General features: G+C 44.7%; 7 protein-coding genes across 7 annotated transcripts, besides 18 other annotated features; all 7 read left to right on the top strand.

The window, feature by feature from the left end:
• Positions 1–13: 13 nt before the first annotated feature.
• Positions 14–36: a microsatellite.
• A 659-nt stretch (positions 37–695) lies between these two features.
• Tb09.211.2320 (hypothetical protein) lies at positions 696–1,247 on the top strand (the record flags this gene model as incomplete). The annotated part of the gene is made up of 1 exon (XM_822282.1): positions 696–1,247. One exon carries the CDS (start codon positions 696–698, stop codon positions 1,245–1,247), a length of 552 nt encoding a protein of 183 aa, XP_827375.1.
• Positions 713–772: a sequence feature (T-rich).
• Positions 863–889: a microsatellite.
• Positions 1,248–1,405: 158 nt separating the features above from the next.
• Positions 1,406–2,518, top strand: Tb09.211.2310 (Bem46-like serine peptidase; the record flags this gene model as incomplete). The annotated part of the gene is made up of 1 exon (XM_822281.1): positions 1,406–2,518. The coding sequence occupies one exon, from the start codon at positions 1,406–1,408 to the stop codon at positions 2,516–2,518; it is 1,113 nt and encodes a 370-aa protein (XP_827374.1).
• Positions 2,519–2,912: 394 nt separating this feature from the next.
• On the top strand, positions 2,913–5,300 carry Tb09.211.2300 (ATP-dependent DEAD/H RNA helicase, putative; the record flags this gene model as incomplete). Its single annotated transcript, XM_822280.1, has 1 exon — positions 2,913–5,300. One exon carries the CDS (start codon positions 2,913–2,915, stop codon positions 5,298–5,300), a length of 2,388 nt encoding a protein of 795 aa, XP_827373.1.
• Positions 5,301–6,353: 1,053 nt separating this feature from the next.
• On the top strand, positions 6,354–7,217 carry Tb09.211.2290 (chaperone protein DnaJ; the record flags this gene model as incomplete). The annotated part of the gene is made up of 1 exon (XM_822279.1): positions 6,354–7,217. One exon carries the CDS (start codon positions 6,354–6,356, stop codon positions 7,215–7,217), a length of 864 nt encoding a protein of 287 aa, XP_827372.1.
• A 288-nt stretch (positions 7,218–7,505) lies between these two features.
• Positions 7,506–7,534: a sequence feature (AT_rich).
• A 562-nt stretch (positions 7,535–8,096) lies between these two features.
• Positions 8,097–8,144: a microsatellite.
• A 75-nt stretch (positions 8,145–8,219) lies between these two features.
• Positions 8,220–8,240: a sequence feature (AT_rich).
• Positions 8,241–8,320: 80 nt separating this feature from the next.
• Positions 8,321–8,373: a sequence feature (CT-rich).
• A 16-nt stretch (positions 8,374–8,389) lies between these two features.
• Tb09.211.2280 (hypothetical protein, unlikely) lies at positions 8,390–8,737 on the top strand (the record flags this gene model as incomplete). Its single annotated transcript, XM_822278.1, has 1 exon — positions 8,390–8,737. The coding sequence occupies one exon, from the start codon at positions 8,390–8,392 to the stop codon at positions 8,735–8,737; it is 348 nt and encodes a 115-aa protein (XP_827371.1).
• Positions 8,460–8,484: a sequence feature (AT_rich).
• Positions 8,571–8,635: a sequence feature (A-rich).
• A 113-nt stretch (positions 8,738–8,850) lies between the features above and the next one.
• Positions 8,851–8,880: a microsatellite.
• A 252-nt stretch (positions 8,881–9,132) lies between these two features.
• Positions 9,133–9,171: a sequence feature (A-rich).
• A 338-nt stretch (positions 9,172–9,509) lies between these two features.
• Positions 9,510–9,600: a sequence feature (A-rich).
• Positions 9,601–9,792: 192 nt separating this feature from the next.
• Positions 9,793–9,848: a sequence feature (A-rich).
• Positions 9,849–9,958: 110 nt separating this feature from the next.
• Positions 9,959–10,054: a sequence feature (A-rich).
• Positions 10,055–10,117: 63 nt separating this feature from the next.
• Positions 10,118–10,185: a microsatellite.
• Positions 10,186–10,233: 48 nt separating this feature from the next.
• On the top strand, positions 10,234–10,572 carry Tb09.211.2270 (hypothetical protein, conserved; the record flags this gene model as incomplete). Its single annotated transcript, XM_822277.1, has 1 exon — positions 10,234–10,572. The coding sequence occupies one exon, from the start codon at positions 10,234–10,236 to the stop codon at positions 10,570–10,572; it is 339 nt and encodes a 112-aa protein (XP_827370.1).
• Positions 10,573–10,581: 9 nt separating this feature from the next.
• Positions 10,582–10,613: a sequence feature (AT_rich).
• A 202-nt stretch (positions 10,614–10,815) lies between these two features.
• Positions 10,816–10,870: a sequence feature (T-rich).
• A 90-nt stretch (positions 10,871–10,960) lies between these two features.
• Positions 10,961–10,982: a sequence feature (AT_rich).
• Positions 10,983–11,025: 43 nt separating this feature from the next.
• On the top strand, positions 11,026–14,202 carry Tb09.211.2260 (protein kinase, putative; the record flags this gene model as incomplete). Its single annotated transcript, XM_822276.1, has 1 exon — positions 11,026–14,202. The coding sequence occupies one exon, from the start codon at positions 11,026–11,028 to the stop codon at positions 14,200–14,202; it is 3,177 nt and encodes a 1,058-aa protein (XP_827369.1).
• Positions 14,203–14,665: the final 463 nt, after the last annotated feature.

Raw genomic sequence — 14,665 nt, 5'->3', positions numbered from 1 at the left:
GGAAGAATACGTGTATATATATATATATATATATATGCAAGGAGGAAATGAGGTTGGAAGGATGATTGAGGGGGACGAAGATATAAAAAGGGTACGAAGTACTGGGCGAAATTGAGGGAAGGGGAGAAGGAAAAGTTGCACGACGCATAAATGCATTTTTTTTTTTGGTGCGAGCTACGTTGAGGAATAGGGTGTGCCTTCACCGAGAGTCGTTTAACGACAAGCACCAACGTGCGGGTGGTGGAACATGGATCAGGGCGTGGGGAACTGCACCACTTTTTCGGATCTCTGTTTTTTATTTCTTTTGGAGGTATTTTAAGCACCTCTAACAGAAACGTTTTTTTTTTTTATTGCTATGAATTTTCCTAGTGTGTTCTTCCTCTTTCCCTCTCTGAGTTTTTTTTATTTTTTGTCATCACCTCCCAGTTGAAAGAACGCAAACGGACGCTACTGAGATGTGGGAATTGAGAGGGTGATTTGGAGAACAGAAATGCTTCATAAATAACTTTTCACGTTGCTTTATTCGTACGTTTTTCTCACATTCCACACGCGCACACACACGTGGATGGCACCCTTCTGTTTGTTCCTGCAACTCCAAATAATTCCAAGTTGGAGGGAGGCCCCATATGATCGTAATACAAACAAAGTCTTCTGCCTAACATCTACAAGCAACCAGTTTCCCACGCATCGGGAGGATGGAATATCGGTTAGTAGAGAGAAAAGAAGAAAATAAAAAAAAGAAAAGGCAAAAAAATAAAATAAAAATAAAAGAGGCGAGGAGGGTGGGGGGAATTTGCGTCGCTTTCTTGCAACGAGGGAGGGGTGGCGCTAATATAAATGTATATATATTTTTGCTTCCTTTTGTGTGTGTGTGTGTGTGCGTGTGTGTTTGGAACGTGGGGAATGCTACGCAGACTTTGGTGATGCCATTTCGCAAGCAAGTTACTTTCTTCCCCTTTAATCTCATTTTGTCTTTCTTTTTTTCTTTTTCAACTACACCATATCGTTCCCCAAGGGGGATTTTTTTTTTTGAACTGTGGGGATCTTACTTTTTAAAGGTTAAAAGCCAATCTCCGGGGTGCTTAAGGTGTGAATTATTGAAGGTTTTTCTCCTTGTAGTTCCTTCCATTTCGGCCTGCTGTCTGCAGAGTCCCATACTCTACGAAGAGTACAGGACTGCAAGCCTACGTGGGACAGTGGAATTTACCCCGCGTTGTTTTACTGTTCGGTGTGTTCAACGTGTTTGAAGGGGTGTTGCGGGTGATCGCTTAATCTTCTTCAGATACATTCACCCTTGGCCCGTAGAATTTGAGAGCAGAGGAGGCTTGACCTTTCCATCGGAGACTTTTTTTTTTTTGCGCGCTGCTCCGCGTTTTGTACATTATTTCTTTCACTTCAAACTGTGATGAGCGCTGAGCGGGTTGCAGTAACGCTACTCATGTGGGTTCTTGTCGCCCTCTTGGTCTCTACCATTTTTCTTGCGGCGGTGGGTTATCGAATGCGTGAGAGCCAGAACCACTTCTTATACTTCCCCAACGTACCAGCGGGTAGCACGTTTGTTTGTGACAGCCCCCTGGAGAGGGGATATAGGAACTCAGAGCAGGTGCATATACGCACGGCGGACGGTCTAACTTTGCGCGGATTTATTATGTGGCCACCAATGGAGTTGCAAGAGAGGCCACGGCAGCAGCATGACATGGAGGAGAGAATGGGATATATGCTACGAGTTCCACCTCTATCAGCAGCTTCGGACCGCAGTAATCCGAATCCCCCCTTCTTGGAGCGTCTTGAGGGGTCCGGTACCGGATCTGCACATCCGCAGTGCTCAATTTTGTATTTTCACGGTAACGCGGGTAACGTCGGCCACCGCATACCCATCGCGGCCATGTTATCCACCAAATGCCGATGTGCGGTACTCATGGTAGACTATAGGGGATATGGTCAGAGTGACTCGGTATCCCCAACACAAGAGGGTGTTATGTTGGATGCGCAGGCATGCTTGGATTATTTGCTTTGTCATCCACACATTCCAGCTGACCGTATTTTCGTTATGGGGACTAGTCTGGGTGGTGCAGTTGCTATTCATTTGGCTGCTGAACCCCACAACGCGAAGCATATCGCAGGCGTCATAGTGGAAAATACATTTACTTCCATTGGCGATATGGCCTCCGAGATGGTGAGGCACGCACTTAACGGTGCTCAACCATGTTTCTCGTTCTTGCTGTTATCCTTGTTCGAATACTATGTTAAGCCGCTTTGCCTCCATATTAAGTGGCGCAGTATTGACGCCGTGCAGAAGATATGTGCACCGATGCTGTTTCTCTCTGGTCTGAAGGACAATGTGGTACCTCCGCTGCAGATGAAGAAATTATACTCCAAGACTTTCAGCACAAGAAGTCGTAGGTTTGTCGAATATCCTGAAGGGGACCACAACACCCTTCCGCTTATTCCCGGGTACGGAGAGACGGTTAATGCCTTCATACAAGATGTGCTTCGCCATAGAGAACAGCTAATTTAGCGATGTGACTTAATGTGCCGTCCAATTCTACCTGGTTACAATTTTCATATATTATATGCCTTTGCATCATAGGACGTCGCTCCTTTTTTTTTTGCAATTTAGCTTTGCATGGTAAATAGTTACACTATTTTCTTACGTCCGCGTGTGTGTCGCCCCTATTACCCGATCCTTGCTCGTTTTCTCTCTGTCTTTATTTGTTTCTGTTGTTTGACTTCCTGCCTGTTGGGACCTCGGAGCACGTTGCAACTTCGTGATTTTTCTCGATGCTAGGAGCTTCTTTAAATTTCTTACAGAGGTGGTGTGATATATATGTGTTTGGTTGGTGTATTGTACTCTTTGCATAAAGTTTCTATTAGCTTCATGTGAGCGTCGTACTGTGGGTGTGGTTGTGGTGATGGTCGTTGCAGTGGGGTGGAAAATTCCCGAGTTGGTTAGTGTGTTCGGCAAGCGAAAATTTACTTGTGAAGATGTACCTTCGTTTTTCTCTTTGTTTTTTTTTCCTTCGCATTATCGTTTCGTCTGTCGTGTACTTGCCTTCTCTCCTCTGCATTTGGTTCACCTTTATTCTCTGGTTATAAACGATACCATTTCCTACAGTTTTGTATATTCTGTGTTCCCTTACTTCTTTTCGCTTTTTTTTTTTGATTTATATCTCGTAGGGATTCCTGCTGTGGCGATGAGCGGTGTCAGCAGCAGCGAGTGGAAGGACATGAAGGGCGTGACGTTGCGCCCTGCGACGATGTCTTATCTAACGGAATGCGCAGGGTTTCGATATATGGCACCTGTTCAGGCACGCACCATTCCACTGCTTTTGGGTAACTACGATGTTGTGGTTGAAGCCATTACTGGAAGCGGGAAAACTTTGGCTTATTTGATCCCATGCTTAGAAATGCTGCAGTACGATCGTGTGGTGGAAGTGTGCAAGGATCGCAAGGACGCGGTTGTTTCCGTTATAGTGCTTCCTTCCCGTGAGCTTGCTCAGCAAGTGCACCAACTGGCTAAAAAGATGTTGCACTATGTATCGTACGACTACCTAGGTGGCAAAAATGGGTTGCCTAAATACTCATGCCAGTGCTACATTGGTGGTCGTGACATTAAGTTGGATGTTGACATGTTTAGTAGGACCGGTGGTAATGTTTTAATTGGGACACCAGGAAGGCTTTATGAGTTGTTGGTCTCCTCAAAGCACTCAGGCCTTTTCAACCTTACGTCTTTTGAGCTCCTCATATTGGATGAGGCCGATAGGTTGCTTGAATTTGGCTTCAAGGCAAAACTTGACGCAATACTCAAGCGGCTCCCGAAGCAGCGGCGTACTGGGCTCTTTAGCGCCACGCAAACAAAGGAATTAGCGGAGTTGGCTCGCGCAGGCATGCGGAACCCCGTGTCTGTTGCTGTGCGTGTGAACTCGCTTAATTCGGCAATGACGAATGCAGCGAAACCACAAATCCCAGAGTTGCTGTCAAACTACTACACATTTACGAGGGCATCGGAGAAACTTGATCGTCTACTGGAGTTCCTCAGCAAGCGGCGAGAGCAGAAGGTGATTGTGTACGTGATGACCTGCGCCAGCGTGGACTGGCTTTATGCGTGCCTTGTTGGCATTCTGCTGAAGGACGATGCTGACAATGTTTTTGCTCTTCATGGGCAGATGAAACTGGAGAAGCGGCAGCGTGTTCACCGCGCCGTCACAAAGCGAAATCGTTGCGTTCTCGTGTGTACAGATGTGGCGGCGCGCGGTTTAGACATTCCGGAGGTTGGCGTAGTTGTGCAGTACGACCCGCCAGTTGACCCCGCTACGTTCATCCATCGTATCGGACGCACAGCCCGAATGGGACGCCAGGGTGAAACTCTCGTGTTTCTTATGCCTCACGAGTTGGAGTATGTTGCGTTCATGAAGCTGCAGAATGTTTCATTACTCCCATACAATGAGGAAAAGGATGACATCGGTGAGGCTCAGAAGGTAGTTGAGGAAATGAATGTTAGGCGTACGCTCACAAGTTCACTGCAGGAGAAAAGAAAGTCCCTCCACAGGGCCCAGAAGGAGCAACGAATGAGTCGCAAGGAGCGCCGCGCAATGCTTCAGGAGGAGCGAAATGCGAAAAGTGCAACTACGCGGCGGACGAGGAAGGAAGTGCATGGAGATTTGTGCGAGAGCCCGGCCATTCTCGAACTTCGGAGGGCCGTTCGACAGCAGGAAAACAAAAAGATATTGGACCTTGCGGCGCGCGCCTTTGTCTCGTTTATTCGTGCCTACAAGGAACACGAGTGTAGGTATATATTCCAACTCCAGTTGATCGACCTCACTGACCTCACACATAGTTTTGCCCTCTTCAAAGTTCCGAACTGTGGAGAAATCAAGCACATGCGCATTCTAAAAATTCCGCTTCAGGAAGAACTCACGGATATCATGGAGATCATAAATCAGCAAACTCGTGAGAAGCGAGAACGTGAGACACAGGAACGGGAGGAAAAGAGACGACGTGTAGAGGGTGACGAAGACGAACATGGTGAAGCTTCCGCTAAGCGACACCGTACAGAGCGCAACGAGAAGCTGGAGGCTCTCAAATTAGCGAAAATGTCCCGTGGGGAGCGCAGTCGTACGATGAAGCAAGTGGAGATTGATGAACTTCTAAAGGACAGCTACTACGTAAAGAAGGAACGCAGAGGTGAGGTCAGTGGTCGTACCGTCGATGCCATCATGGGTGTAGATGCTATTGAAAATGCACTGATGAGTTCTCGGGAACGGCAAGAGGCAAAGCGGGTTCGCCGGGCAGTGAAATGAGGTTGGATTAATGCCTGTTGTCAATTGTGTTGTTGTTGATTCTTTCTCGTCGCTTCAAGTTCATTAGACAGGGAGTGATAAGAATAACGCGATACGTGTCAACAACCACAAAAGGAAAGAGTTCCTGTGCTAAATTGTTTCTTCACTGACTGCGCAGTTTCCTGTTTTTACCGTGTGGCAATCGGTTACACACTGTGGGCCTCAAGCGGGAGGGAGGTTGTACGTTTTTTTGTGTGCAGATGGTTCGAGTAACAGGAGTGCTAATTAAAAGGTTTTGACTTTATTTCCTTTACTTTTATAAAAGAGGAAAACAAAAATGACCGTTGAGCTTCTCTCCCTGTGTGCGTGTGTGTGTTTGCACAAGCCCTTCCTGCGATTGGGTTGGTGCACACAACATTTCTCTTTCCTTTGCCTAATCTGTGACATGCCTTTCCTTTCAAAATCGTCTTTACCCCTGTAAATGTTACAAATTCTAGGATTCAACGCTGGGTACAAATATATACCTACGCTTATTTAAAGTTTGAACTTTTTGATTAGGTAATTGATCATACACGTCCGTGGTTACCAAAAGGCTAGGAAAGTAATTGTGGGCATTTCCAACACTTGTACATTTATTTTACTTTCAAATAGGTAAAATTTTCATTTGCCTTAGCGGCTTTGTCGCGATACGTTTACACTCTAGAAATCCTTCACCATTGCCGCAGTAACAGCAGTTCTTATCGGCAAGGTCACCACTGGGTTTGTGCCGTGTGTTCAACGGTCATACATATTTTAACAAGAAGAGTAAACGAGCACTAGACGTGACAAGCACTTGCAACATCCCTTAAGCGGTTGGTAAAAAGTTCCGCTGGAGGCGAGCGCGGTGCGGGCGGACGCGAGGTGTACGAAGAATTTAAAAAATTTCACGCATCTCAACACCAGACGCTGTCGGTAACGGCTTGGCACAGCAAACGCGTCCGAATCGTCGCTCCGTGAGGTCGCGTGCGTGTGTGTGTGCGTGTGAAAAAGAGAGAGAGTAAATAATTAGAGCGAAGCTGTGTGATCCTGTGTGGGATGTTCGTGGATTACTACGCTGTACTAAACCTTCATCCATCATGCACAGCCAAAGAAATAAGGGAGGCGTTCAAGCGGTTTGCCTTGTTGTGTCATCCTGATCGCACCGATGCTGATCAATCAAGGAATTTCAGCGAAGTGAAAGATGCGTATGATGTTCTCAGCGACCCTGCACGTCGATATCTGTATGACCTGGGATATGCTGACGCTATTAGTGCCATACAGCGGCAGACGCTAATGCAAAAAAAAGGGCGGGATGTGGAGGCGGTTGCTCCGGTGGTGAGGTCTCCACAGCCATTTTTTTCGTCTACCACGAGTTCACTAAATTCTGCGAGTAGCCCATCAGCTTACAGTCAGCCGACGATGCCGCCATGTTCCCATCCATGCGACAAGCGGGATTCCCCAATGGGCTCACTGGGGCCGTCTCTTGCGCAAGATTATCAACAGGGCTCTGCATTCCGTGCGGTGCGTGGACACCATCATGCGGTAAGGCGGAATCAAGTATCATGGACGCATGGAAGTGAAGAAAGAAGTTATGACTCCCGCGCTGCATCTCTTTTTGCAAATATGCCTGCTGACAAGGAGGAGGAATGTCAGTCAAAACCATCACCTCCCCGGCCGCGTGTTGGGAAGCGGATCCCGCCTAAAGCGCCGTCCGGTTGCGTCAAACGGAGTCGAGCGGGATCGTCGCGGTGCCCGCTGCCTCATTGCACTGTTGGGCCCAATATCGTTTTGGGGACCAAAGTGACGGCGGTAAGTTTAGAAGGAGAGGGACATTGCCTGCAACGTCATCTCAAGATGCCTACAAATGAGGCCATCAACGCTAGTATTATTAAAACGTGGGGGGTTTTCTTTAACATCTAAAGTATACACTTCAATTACCAAACGAAATGAGGGGACTGAGAGTGAAGACATGAAATGGGGTAGGGGAGGTCTTTGTTTCTCTTTTTTTTAAGTTAATGGGGGGGGGAAAGGGGAAGAAGAAGGAAAGAAAATGAGAATGGAGGAGAATCCAAAAAAATCCAAAGGATGAAAAGAATCTGGAGAGAAAACAGTGGAAGGAGAGGATGCGCTTATGCCTCCTACGTTTATTTGTTTCTTCCGGTTGCTCTGCTTCTTTTTCTTTTCGTTGCATATAGATGTAAATATCACATATATAAAATAAATAAGTAAATATATATGTTTCGGGTTGGGTTAAATGATCAAACAGCTGGTTATTTGGCCTTATGATTTGTTGTTGTTCCGACCCGCTTCTGTCTTTCGACATTAGCCACTTACACGTTCTATTACTTTTGATAATTTTCCACTTTTTTTTTTTTCAAAACAAAACAAACAATATGAAGCGGCGTGGGGAAATGCCACAAATACCACCAAACAAATGCCTAAGCCTATTAAAGAAGAAGGAAAAAAAAAACAGAGGAGGCGGGGCGGGGATGGAAAGAGAAAAGCAAAAAGAAGAGGAATCGCTGTTAACCTTTTCTAATATAAGGAAGCAGCGAGAGGAATGAAGTAAAAGATGTTCTTGTCCTTTACGCGCATATACACATATTTATTTATGTGTGTTTGTTTGCTTGCTTATGCACTTTTGAGTGTAATTGCACGGAATCCAGTCTTACCTTACCTTTCCTTTCCTTAAACTCTTCCATCCTACTTTTTTTGTTGTTTTCCTTCAAGCGTTGTTACGTACCTTTTTTTTCTTCTTTGCTTAGTGGTGGGATGATTATTGTGATGATGATGATTATCATTATTATCTTTATTGTTACTATTACTATTATTTTTATTTTTATTTTTCACCCTTTCTGCATTCAATTTCCCGTCTGCCTTTCCGTCTCATTTTTTTAAAAATTTGTTACTTACTTATTTACGTTTTATTTTATTTTAATTTTTGCATCCAATCGGTGGAAGGGGAAGAGGGAGAGGGATGTGTCCGTGTGCGGGAGGTGTTGTTTTAATTAGTGACGGTGAGCGAAAAAAAAAAAAAGAGGAAAGAAGAAAAGAAGGGAGAGAAAAAGAAAGAAAGGGGAGGGGGAACAAAAATGAAAAGTGGTGATTTTTGTTTTAGTTTACAATTTCCGATTTTCCCCCTTGTTGTATATTCCTGCAATGAATATATATATATATATTTTTTTTTGTTGTTGCGGATGCCTCCTTCATCCGCGCTACATTTTGACATCATGTGTCTGTGCGTCTATGTACTCGTCTTACGCATGCAAGAAATTTTTTCTTTTTTCTTTTTCTTTCCCTCCTTTTGCTTATTTTCATTCATTTATTTTCATTTTTTTCACTCTTATCTGCGCTTGTGTGTGTGTCTGTCTCTCTTCACAGCAGTGTGTTCATTAACTCATCAGCTGCACTTAACTTTCGTTGCGTATACGTCTCACTGAAGAATGAGAAGGGGGAAATAAATAAAGGGGGAAAACAACGAAAAATGAATGATTCAAATCAACTTCCTTTTTGGAAAAAAGAAGGATGAAAAAAGAGGCAAAAAAGAAGTGAAATATAATATATATATATATATATATATATAGGCGTATGCGTATGCGTGTGTGTAATGGCGACAATGGAAATATGTAAAAAAAAAAAGGGGGTGTAGAAACAATTAAATAAAGAGGTGATATGCATATGCATATTGAAGGAGGTGGGAGATGAAACTAAAATAACGCATAGGTGTTAAATGTTTTTTTTTTTTTGGGAGGGGGCGGGGGTGTCTCACCCTAACCCTTGTTTTAGAGGGATATGTGAATGTTTGTTTGTTTCCTCATTCTTTTTTTTCTTCGAATGTGTTTGTTTTTTTTTTGTTTTCGTTTGTTTTTGTCTTGCGCGTGTAGGAGGAAATGAAGAAGAAAATGAAAGATATGTGGCACACAGTGAAACATGGGAGACATACTTTAAACGTCTTTTCATTTGTTGTTGTTGCTGCTCTTTTTCTTTTTTTTCATGTTTAACACTAACACTTTTTTCCTTTTTTTTTTCTTAAGATTATGTTTACGCTCCCCTGAAGATCGTATAAAAAAATGGGCTCTGGCAGGAGAGGGATCGGTGTAGTTTTTGGTGATATGTCTGTTTTTGACATTTTCTTTTTTACGCCTGAATTATAGTGTGATTTCTTTTGTTTCTTTTAGCAGTAGCCGTGACGCCGCATCAAATGGCGTATAGTTTCGTCTTTTGTTGTTTCATGTTTTTTTTTTATTTTTCTGTTGTTGTTGGTGTTGTTTTGGGGTGCTGTTTTTTTTTTTTTTGTTGTTGTCAATTAACTCTTTTCTCACTGCAACTTTGTGACAAGCGGGTTGCTGAGTGCCTTTGGTTGTTTCGTCTCAGTTGTCCCGCTATTTTTCTTTTCCAATACTAATTATCTATTGTGCTGGGCACGTGTACACATGCAAGGGAAGAAATTTGTTTGTTTGGTTTTAATGTTCCTTTCTGATGCTTCGTACTCCTATTCCTTTTTTTTTCCCTTCCTTTCCATTTTTTCTATTTGACTTTGTTTTTTTTTTTAAAAAAACCAAACCAAAGGAAACTCATCGACAAAGTTTGATCACCTTCAAATTCATCGCCTTTGCGTATTGTCTGACTGTCTCGTACCCTTTATGTGCTGAGTGAAACGCTTTTATTTTATTTTTTGTAGTTTTTATGTTTTGATCTTCATCGCACTTTTACCTTCTTTTCTTTTCTTTATTTTTTTTTTTTAATTTTTATCTCTTCACCCATATGATGCGTCACCGCAATGGGCATACAACTCGAGTGCTTTAGATCTATTACTATTAATATATATATATATATATATATATATATATATATATATATATATATATATATATATATGTATATATATTAATACGCACATATATGTGTGTTGGATAGGAAATAAAAACATAAGGGTATGGAACATATTCCTGCTGAAGCATCCGCTGATATCACAAGGGAGCAAAACGAACTTAAACTTTTAAATGAATGTTTCTCCAATGCGCGTGCTATTCATTTGATTGTGTCGCATTCGCTCATGCCTACTAGCGGTGCAGCGCTTTGCTCGTCGCTTTTAAATGAAGAAGTCCAATCATATCTTCGGGAAGTGCTGCATAAATATTCGGCGACTGCTGCAATGCGGAAGAAACTAAAATCGGTGAAAATATTATATTTCTTACAGTGCCTGACAGATGAGAAGGTGCGGGATGAATTTATCTGTGCAGCAGCGCATCCGTCGTTCTCTGAGAGTTTGTGATGGTGTTGCATATATATATATATTTTTATTTTTGTTTATTTCGTGACTCCTGGTGCTTTTTTCCTTCGAAAATTATACTCCGTTGCTTTTTTTTTTTTTTACAGCTCGGGGATTAGTAGCGGGTAACTTCTCACCCCTTTGCACTCTACTTTTGTGACCGGTTTTCCACCTATCTGCTGAAGTTGTTGTTGTTGCTTTTCGCAATTCACATCAATAAACAATTGTGTTCACTGCCACACGCACGAGAAGAAAAAAAAGAAAAGGATCAAGAAAAAAAGAAGAAAGAAAAAAGAAGGAACAATAACACAGTCATTGGTAAATTTCCTTTCCTTTCCTTTGTTGTTGTTACATTGTTTTTGGTTACTCTCCTTTTTTCCCCCTCTTGTTCTTTATTTATTAATTATATATTACCAGTAAAGCGCAAGGGAGATAGTACACTTGCATTTTTTGGATATGATTGGCACAGTAGAACAAATATTGTACGAGGAGGGCTGCGTGCGTGCTGTGAGGGTGCGATTGCCTTCTCGTGATTCATCTCAAGGAAAGTGTTTATCCCTGGAGGCGTGCGAACGCATTGGACAAGGTTCTTTTGGCACCGTTTACAGAGCCTCTTGTGATGAATATCCGAGATTGGCATTAAAGATTACAACAGGAAAGGTTACACGGCTCAAGCAGGAACTGGAAGTGCTTGGAAGGGTCTGCACAAAAGGAAAACTCCTGCTGCCACGGTTTTTATTTGGTGCATTGAATAAGTCCGGGGACCTCATGGCTGTGGGGATGGAATTGTGTTTCCCACACACACTGCATGACTTCCTTCTGTCAAAGTGTCTAACAGATGAGGCGGACAAGTTGTTCGTTGCATACCAAGTAGTGCAAGCAGTGGCGTACGTCCATGAACAACATTGCATCCACAGGGATGTTAAACTTCAGAATTTTGTCTTCGATTTGGATGGTAACTTAAAACTCATAGATTTTGGACTTGCGACGTCTGTGTGGAACCCTCCTCCTGGAGATGTAGTCGCTGGCACTATCGCATTCATGGCCCCGGAGATGGCTCATAACGCTTTACACAGGGATCAGAGAGTTAGCGTTGGTGCGGCAGCAGATGTGTGGTCTGTGGGAATGGTGCTTTTTTCAATTTTCGCACAACGGAATCCGTATGCCTCCACAGGTGCCCCGCGGATGACAGAGAGAACTGCTGACACCAATATGCATAACACTGCTGCCATACCCACCGACGCCTCTCCGAATGACAAGCAGTCCCACGAAATACCGAAGGAAAACGCTGAGTTGCTTCGTCGTGTCGCTGCCGCTGAATGGTCGTGGCCTAGTGGTTGTAGCGTCTCCAGGAAGCTACGGGGACTTGTGGACTTCGTCCTTGTCCCTGATCCACAAAATCGTCCAGATATCAACGCTCTCCTCATGAGACCGGAATGGGGCGATAGGCGCAGAGCAACCCCAAGGGTGGTAACTACTTTCCTCGGCGTGGAGGATGATTTTCTACTTTCGCACGATGAGTCTCATTTGCTGCGTGCTGTCGAGCAGCGAAGTGCCGATGTGAACGCAAGCCTCACAGAAAGCAGAATAAGAGGTTCTGACGAGGAAGAGACGGAGGAGGGACACCGTTCGTCTTTGAAATTCGTCGCTAGGGAGGAGTTATCGGTGGGTGGTGTGCCGATACATCAAGTCTACGATGTAAGGCCCGACCCTAAAGTGAAAAAGCCTATTCGTGAGATTTCGTCTGTTATAGCCGAGGAAACAGAGAGGAGCCTGAAACGGAGCAGGTCGAGATCCGCTAGGGCCGCGGCTTCGTCAGCGTCACGTGCAAACTCTCGCGTGAATGCAAGAAGTAGGACAGTAACGCCTGTTCCTTGCACAACGGAAGGCCGTGGAAATGCGGATTTCCCTACAGGCAGTGCCGCAGCCTCATTGGTATTGTTGGAGGCGGAGGGCAAAGAAGAGACGAAAACAGGATTGAATATCGGCCAGCGCTCACCACAGGGGCGTCAACCTCGTTCGAACAATGTGGATCGAGCGAAGGGTATAAATCTCGTGGGGAAAAGAGATCCCAAGCCAAAAAGTGCAAATGGCACTGTGCAACGGAGCACATCGCCTATTGAACATACGGTTGATACCAAACGAGGGGGAGGGAACAATAGCCATGGAGTTGGGGCAAGGCGAGGCAGCACTGTTACGGCCCGTAAAAAGAAGGGGAATGGGGCGGAGGTTGTATCAGGATTTGTTACCATGGAGAATGCTGTGCGAAACGTCAAAACGTCGCTTTTACTCTTAGAGCATTCATGCATGGTGACCCGGCTATCCACTGTCGTGACGGAGTTATTTGATCGAGAGCATATGGTGTGGTTGGAGAAAGAGCAGCGAAAGTCCGCCACTCACCCGCATACATTCAGGGAAATGGGTCGCGCAAACAAGAAGTACAGGTACGGCTTCGTATGTGATGTCTGCTGTTTTGAATTCGAACCAGTTGGATCAAGTATGTACTTCTTTCACTGCCAATGCGGTAGGGACATGTGTCCAAAATGTTACGAGGAGTATGCCAATAATTACACCTGCGACGCCTGCGGCAGGGAGTTTGCCAGTTCAGGTGCGCTTCGCAGGCACAGTTGCTCGTGCGTGAAGAGGCTAAATGATGCAGCTACAGTGAACAAGCCAAGGGGGAGATCTCAGGGGCGTCGCAGTCGTAGTGTTCCAACCGAAGCTGCTAGGACTGGTGTAAAAAGTCGGTTGGAGGTGAAACCAGTCAGTCCGAAGCGTGGTCGGCCGAAACGACGAGCATCGGTGCCAGCACTGGAACGCAAGAGGTCTCGAGAGCCGGCGGCTGAGGTAGTGGGAATTGTGGCGCGGAGGAAGGCAGAGCGTTTGTCAATGAGTAAATCGGAAGTTGTACCGCCGCCAAGGAGGTTCGAAGGAATACCCCGCACGCTAAGTGGTGAATGGAAACCGATGGAGCGTCTCTCTGTCGGGTCTCGGAGTGTCCCACCCACACCTGAGGAACGTCACATGCTGCTTAACGGTGATTGGATACGCTACTACCACTTTTATCCTATGGAGGAAGAAGGAGGCGACTCAGTCGCTGTCACATATCATATTCAGCCGGGACGTACTGGTGTTACATTTTTCAACCATAGTTTTTCTGTGCACTCAGCTGTGCTGTCAGTGTTGGAACACATCGTATACGTCGTAGATCGTGTTGATATCGAGGAAGATAATGACGTGGCGCGTATCTTGTCGTTGGCACAAGCATTGAATGAGGAGAAGAAGATCTACGATGTCCTTCAATTGGTCGAAACCCACGACACACATATGTTAAAACAGCGGCGGTCTCCCGGTATTATGTCTGTTTATTGCCCACCACAAACAGCATTTCAATGCAATGGTGATCCCTTTGTATTTGTTCGCTGGTACCGCTTCCATATGGAAAACTCTATGAGTGGCTTTATGCTCTCCAACGGGGCTGTGCAGGTGTTTGTAGGCGGGAAATACGAGTTACGGTGGCTGGATGACAACAGAAAGTTTATTGTGCGCAGTAATGGAGTTTGTGAGGTGCTTGATGAGGAAAAATTCCCCCTTTCGGAGGAACTCAACCAGATGCTCTACGGTGGCGTGTAAAAGTGATGTACGTAAAGAATTACAGATAGCCCTCTCTTTTTTTTTATTTTTTTTTCCGTTTCCGTCTGCTGTCGCATTTCATGTGTGGGTCTGCGAGTTGCGGTTATCATTCGTTGAACCATGAGACATTTCTTTGAATGTATTAGCCGCAAGCAGTCTTTGACGCATGTATACATATGCTCCTAAATCGTGTGAAGTAAAAGAGCAAAAAAGGAACAGCAGCGGATGAGAGGCCTATAGCAACTGAAAAATAACCCCATAGACCACTTTACACATCAACCTCCTTATCCAACAGTGGGAAGAGTCGTATACATGGCCGCGGCTAAACACTTACATCTTTTTTTTTATCTTTAGTGTAGTCTAATTTTCCCCCCGTTTGTGTTTTGCTGAATTCTGAATTCCACGACACTGTCTTTTCTTCTTCTTCTTCCGTCTCCTTCCTCCTAATTTGGTGGTTGGTTCA

This window comes from Trypanosoma brucei, chromosome 9 (assembly GCF_000002445.2).
Source record: "Trypanosoma brucei brucei TREU927 chromosome 9, whole genome shotgun sequence".
NCBI lineage: Eukaryota > Euglenozoa > Kinetoplastea > Trypanosomatida > Trypanosomatidae > Trypanosoma > Trypanosoma brucei.
The sequence above is the reverse complement of the archived record's forward strand: the minus strand, read 5'-3'. Positions and strand labels throughout refer to the sequence as shown.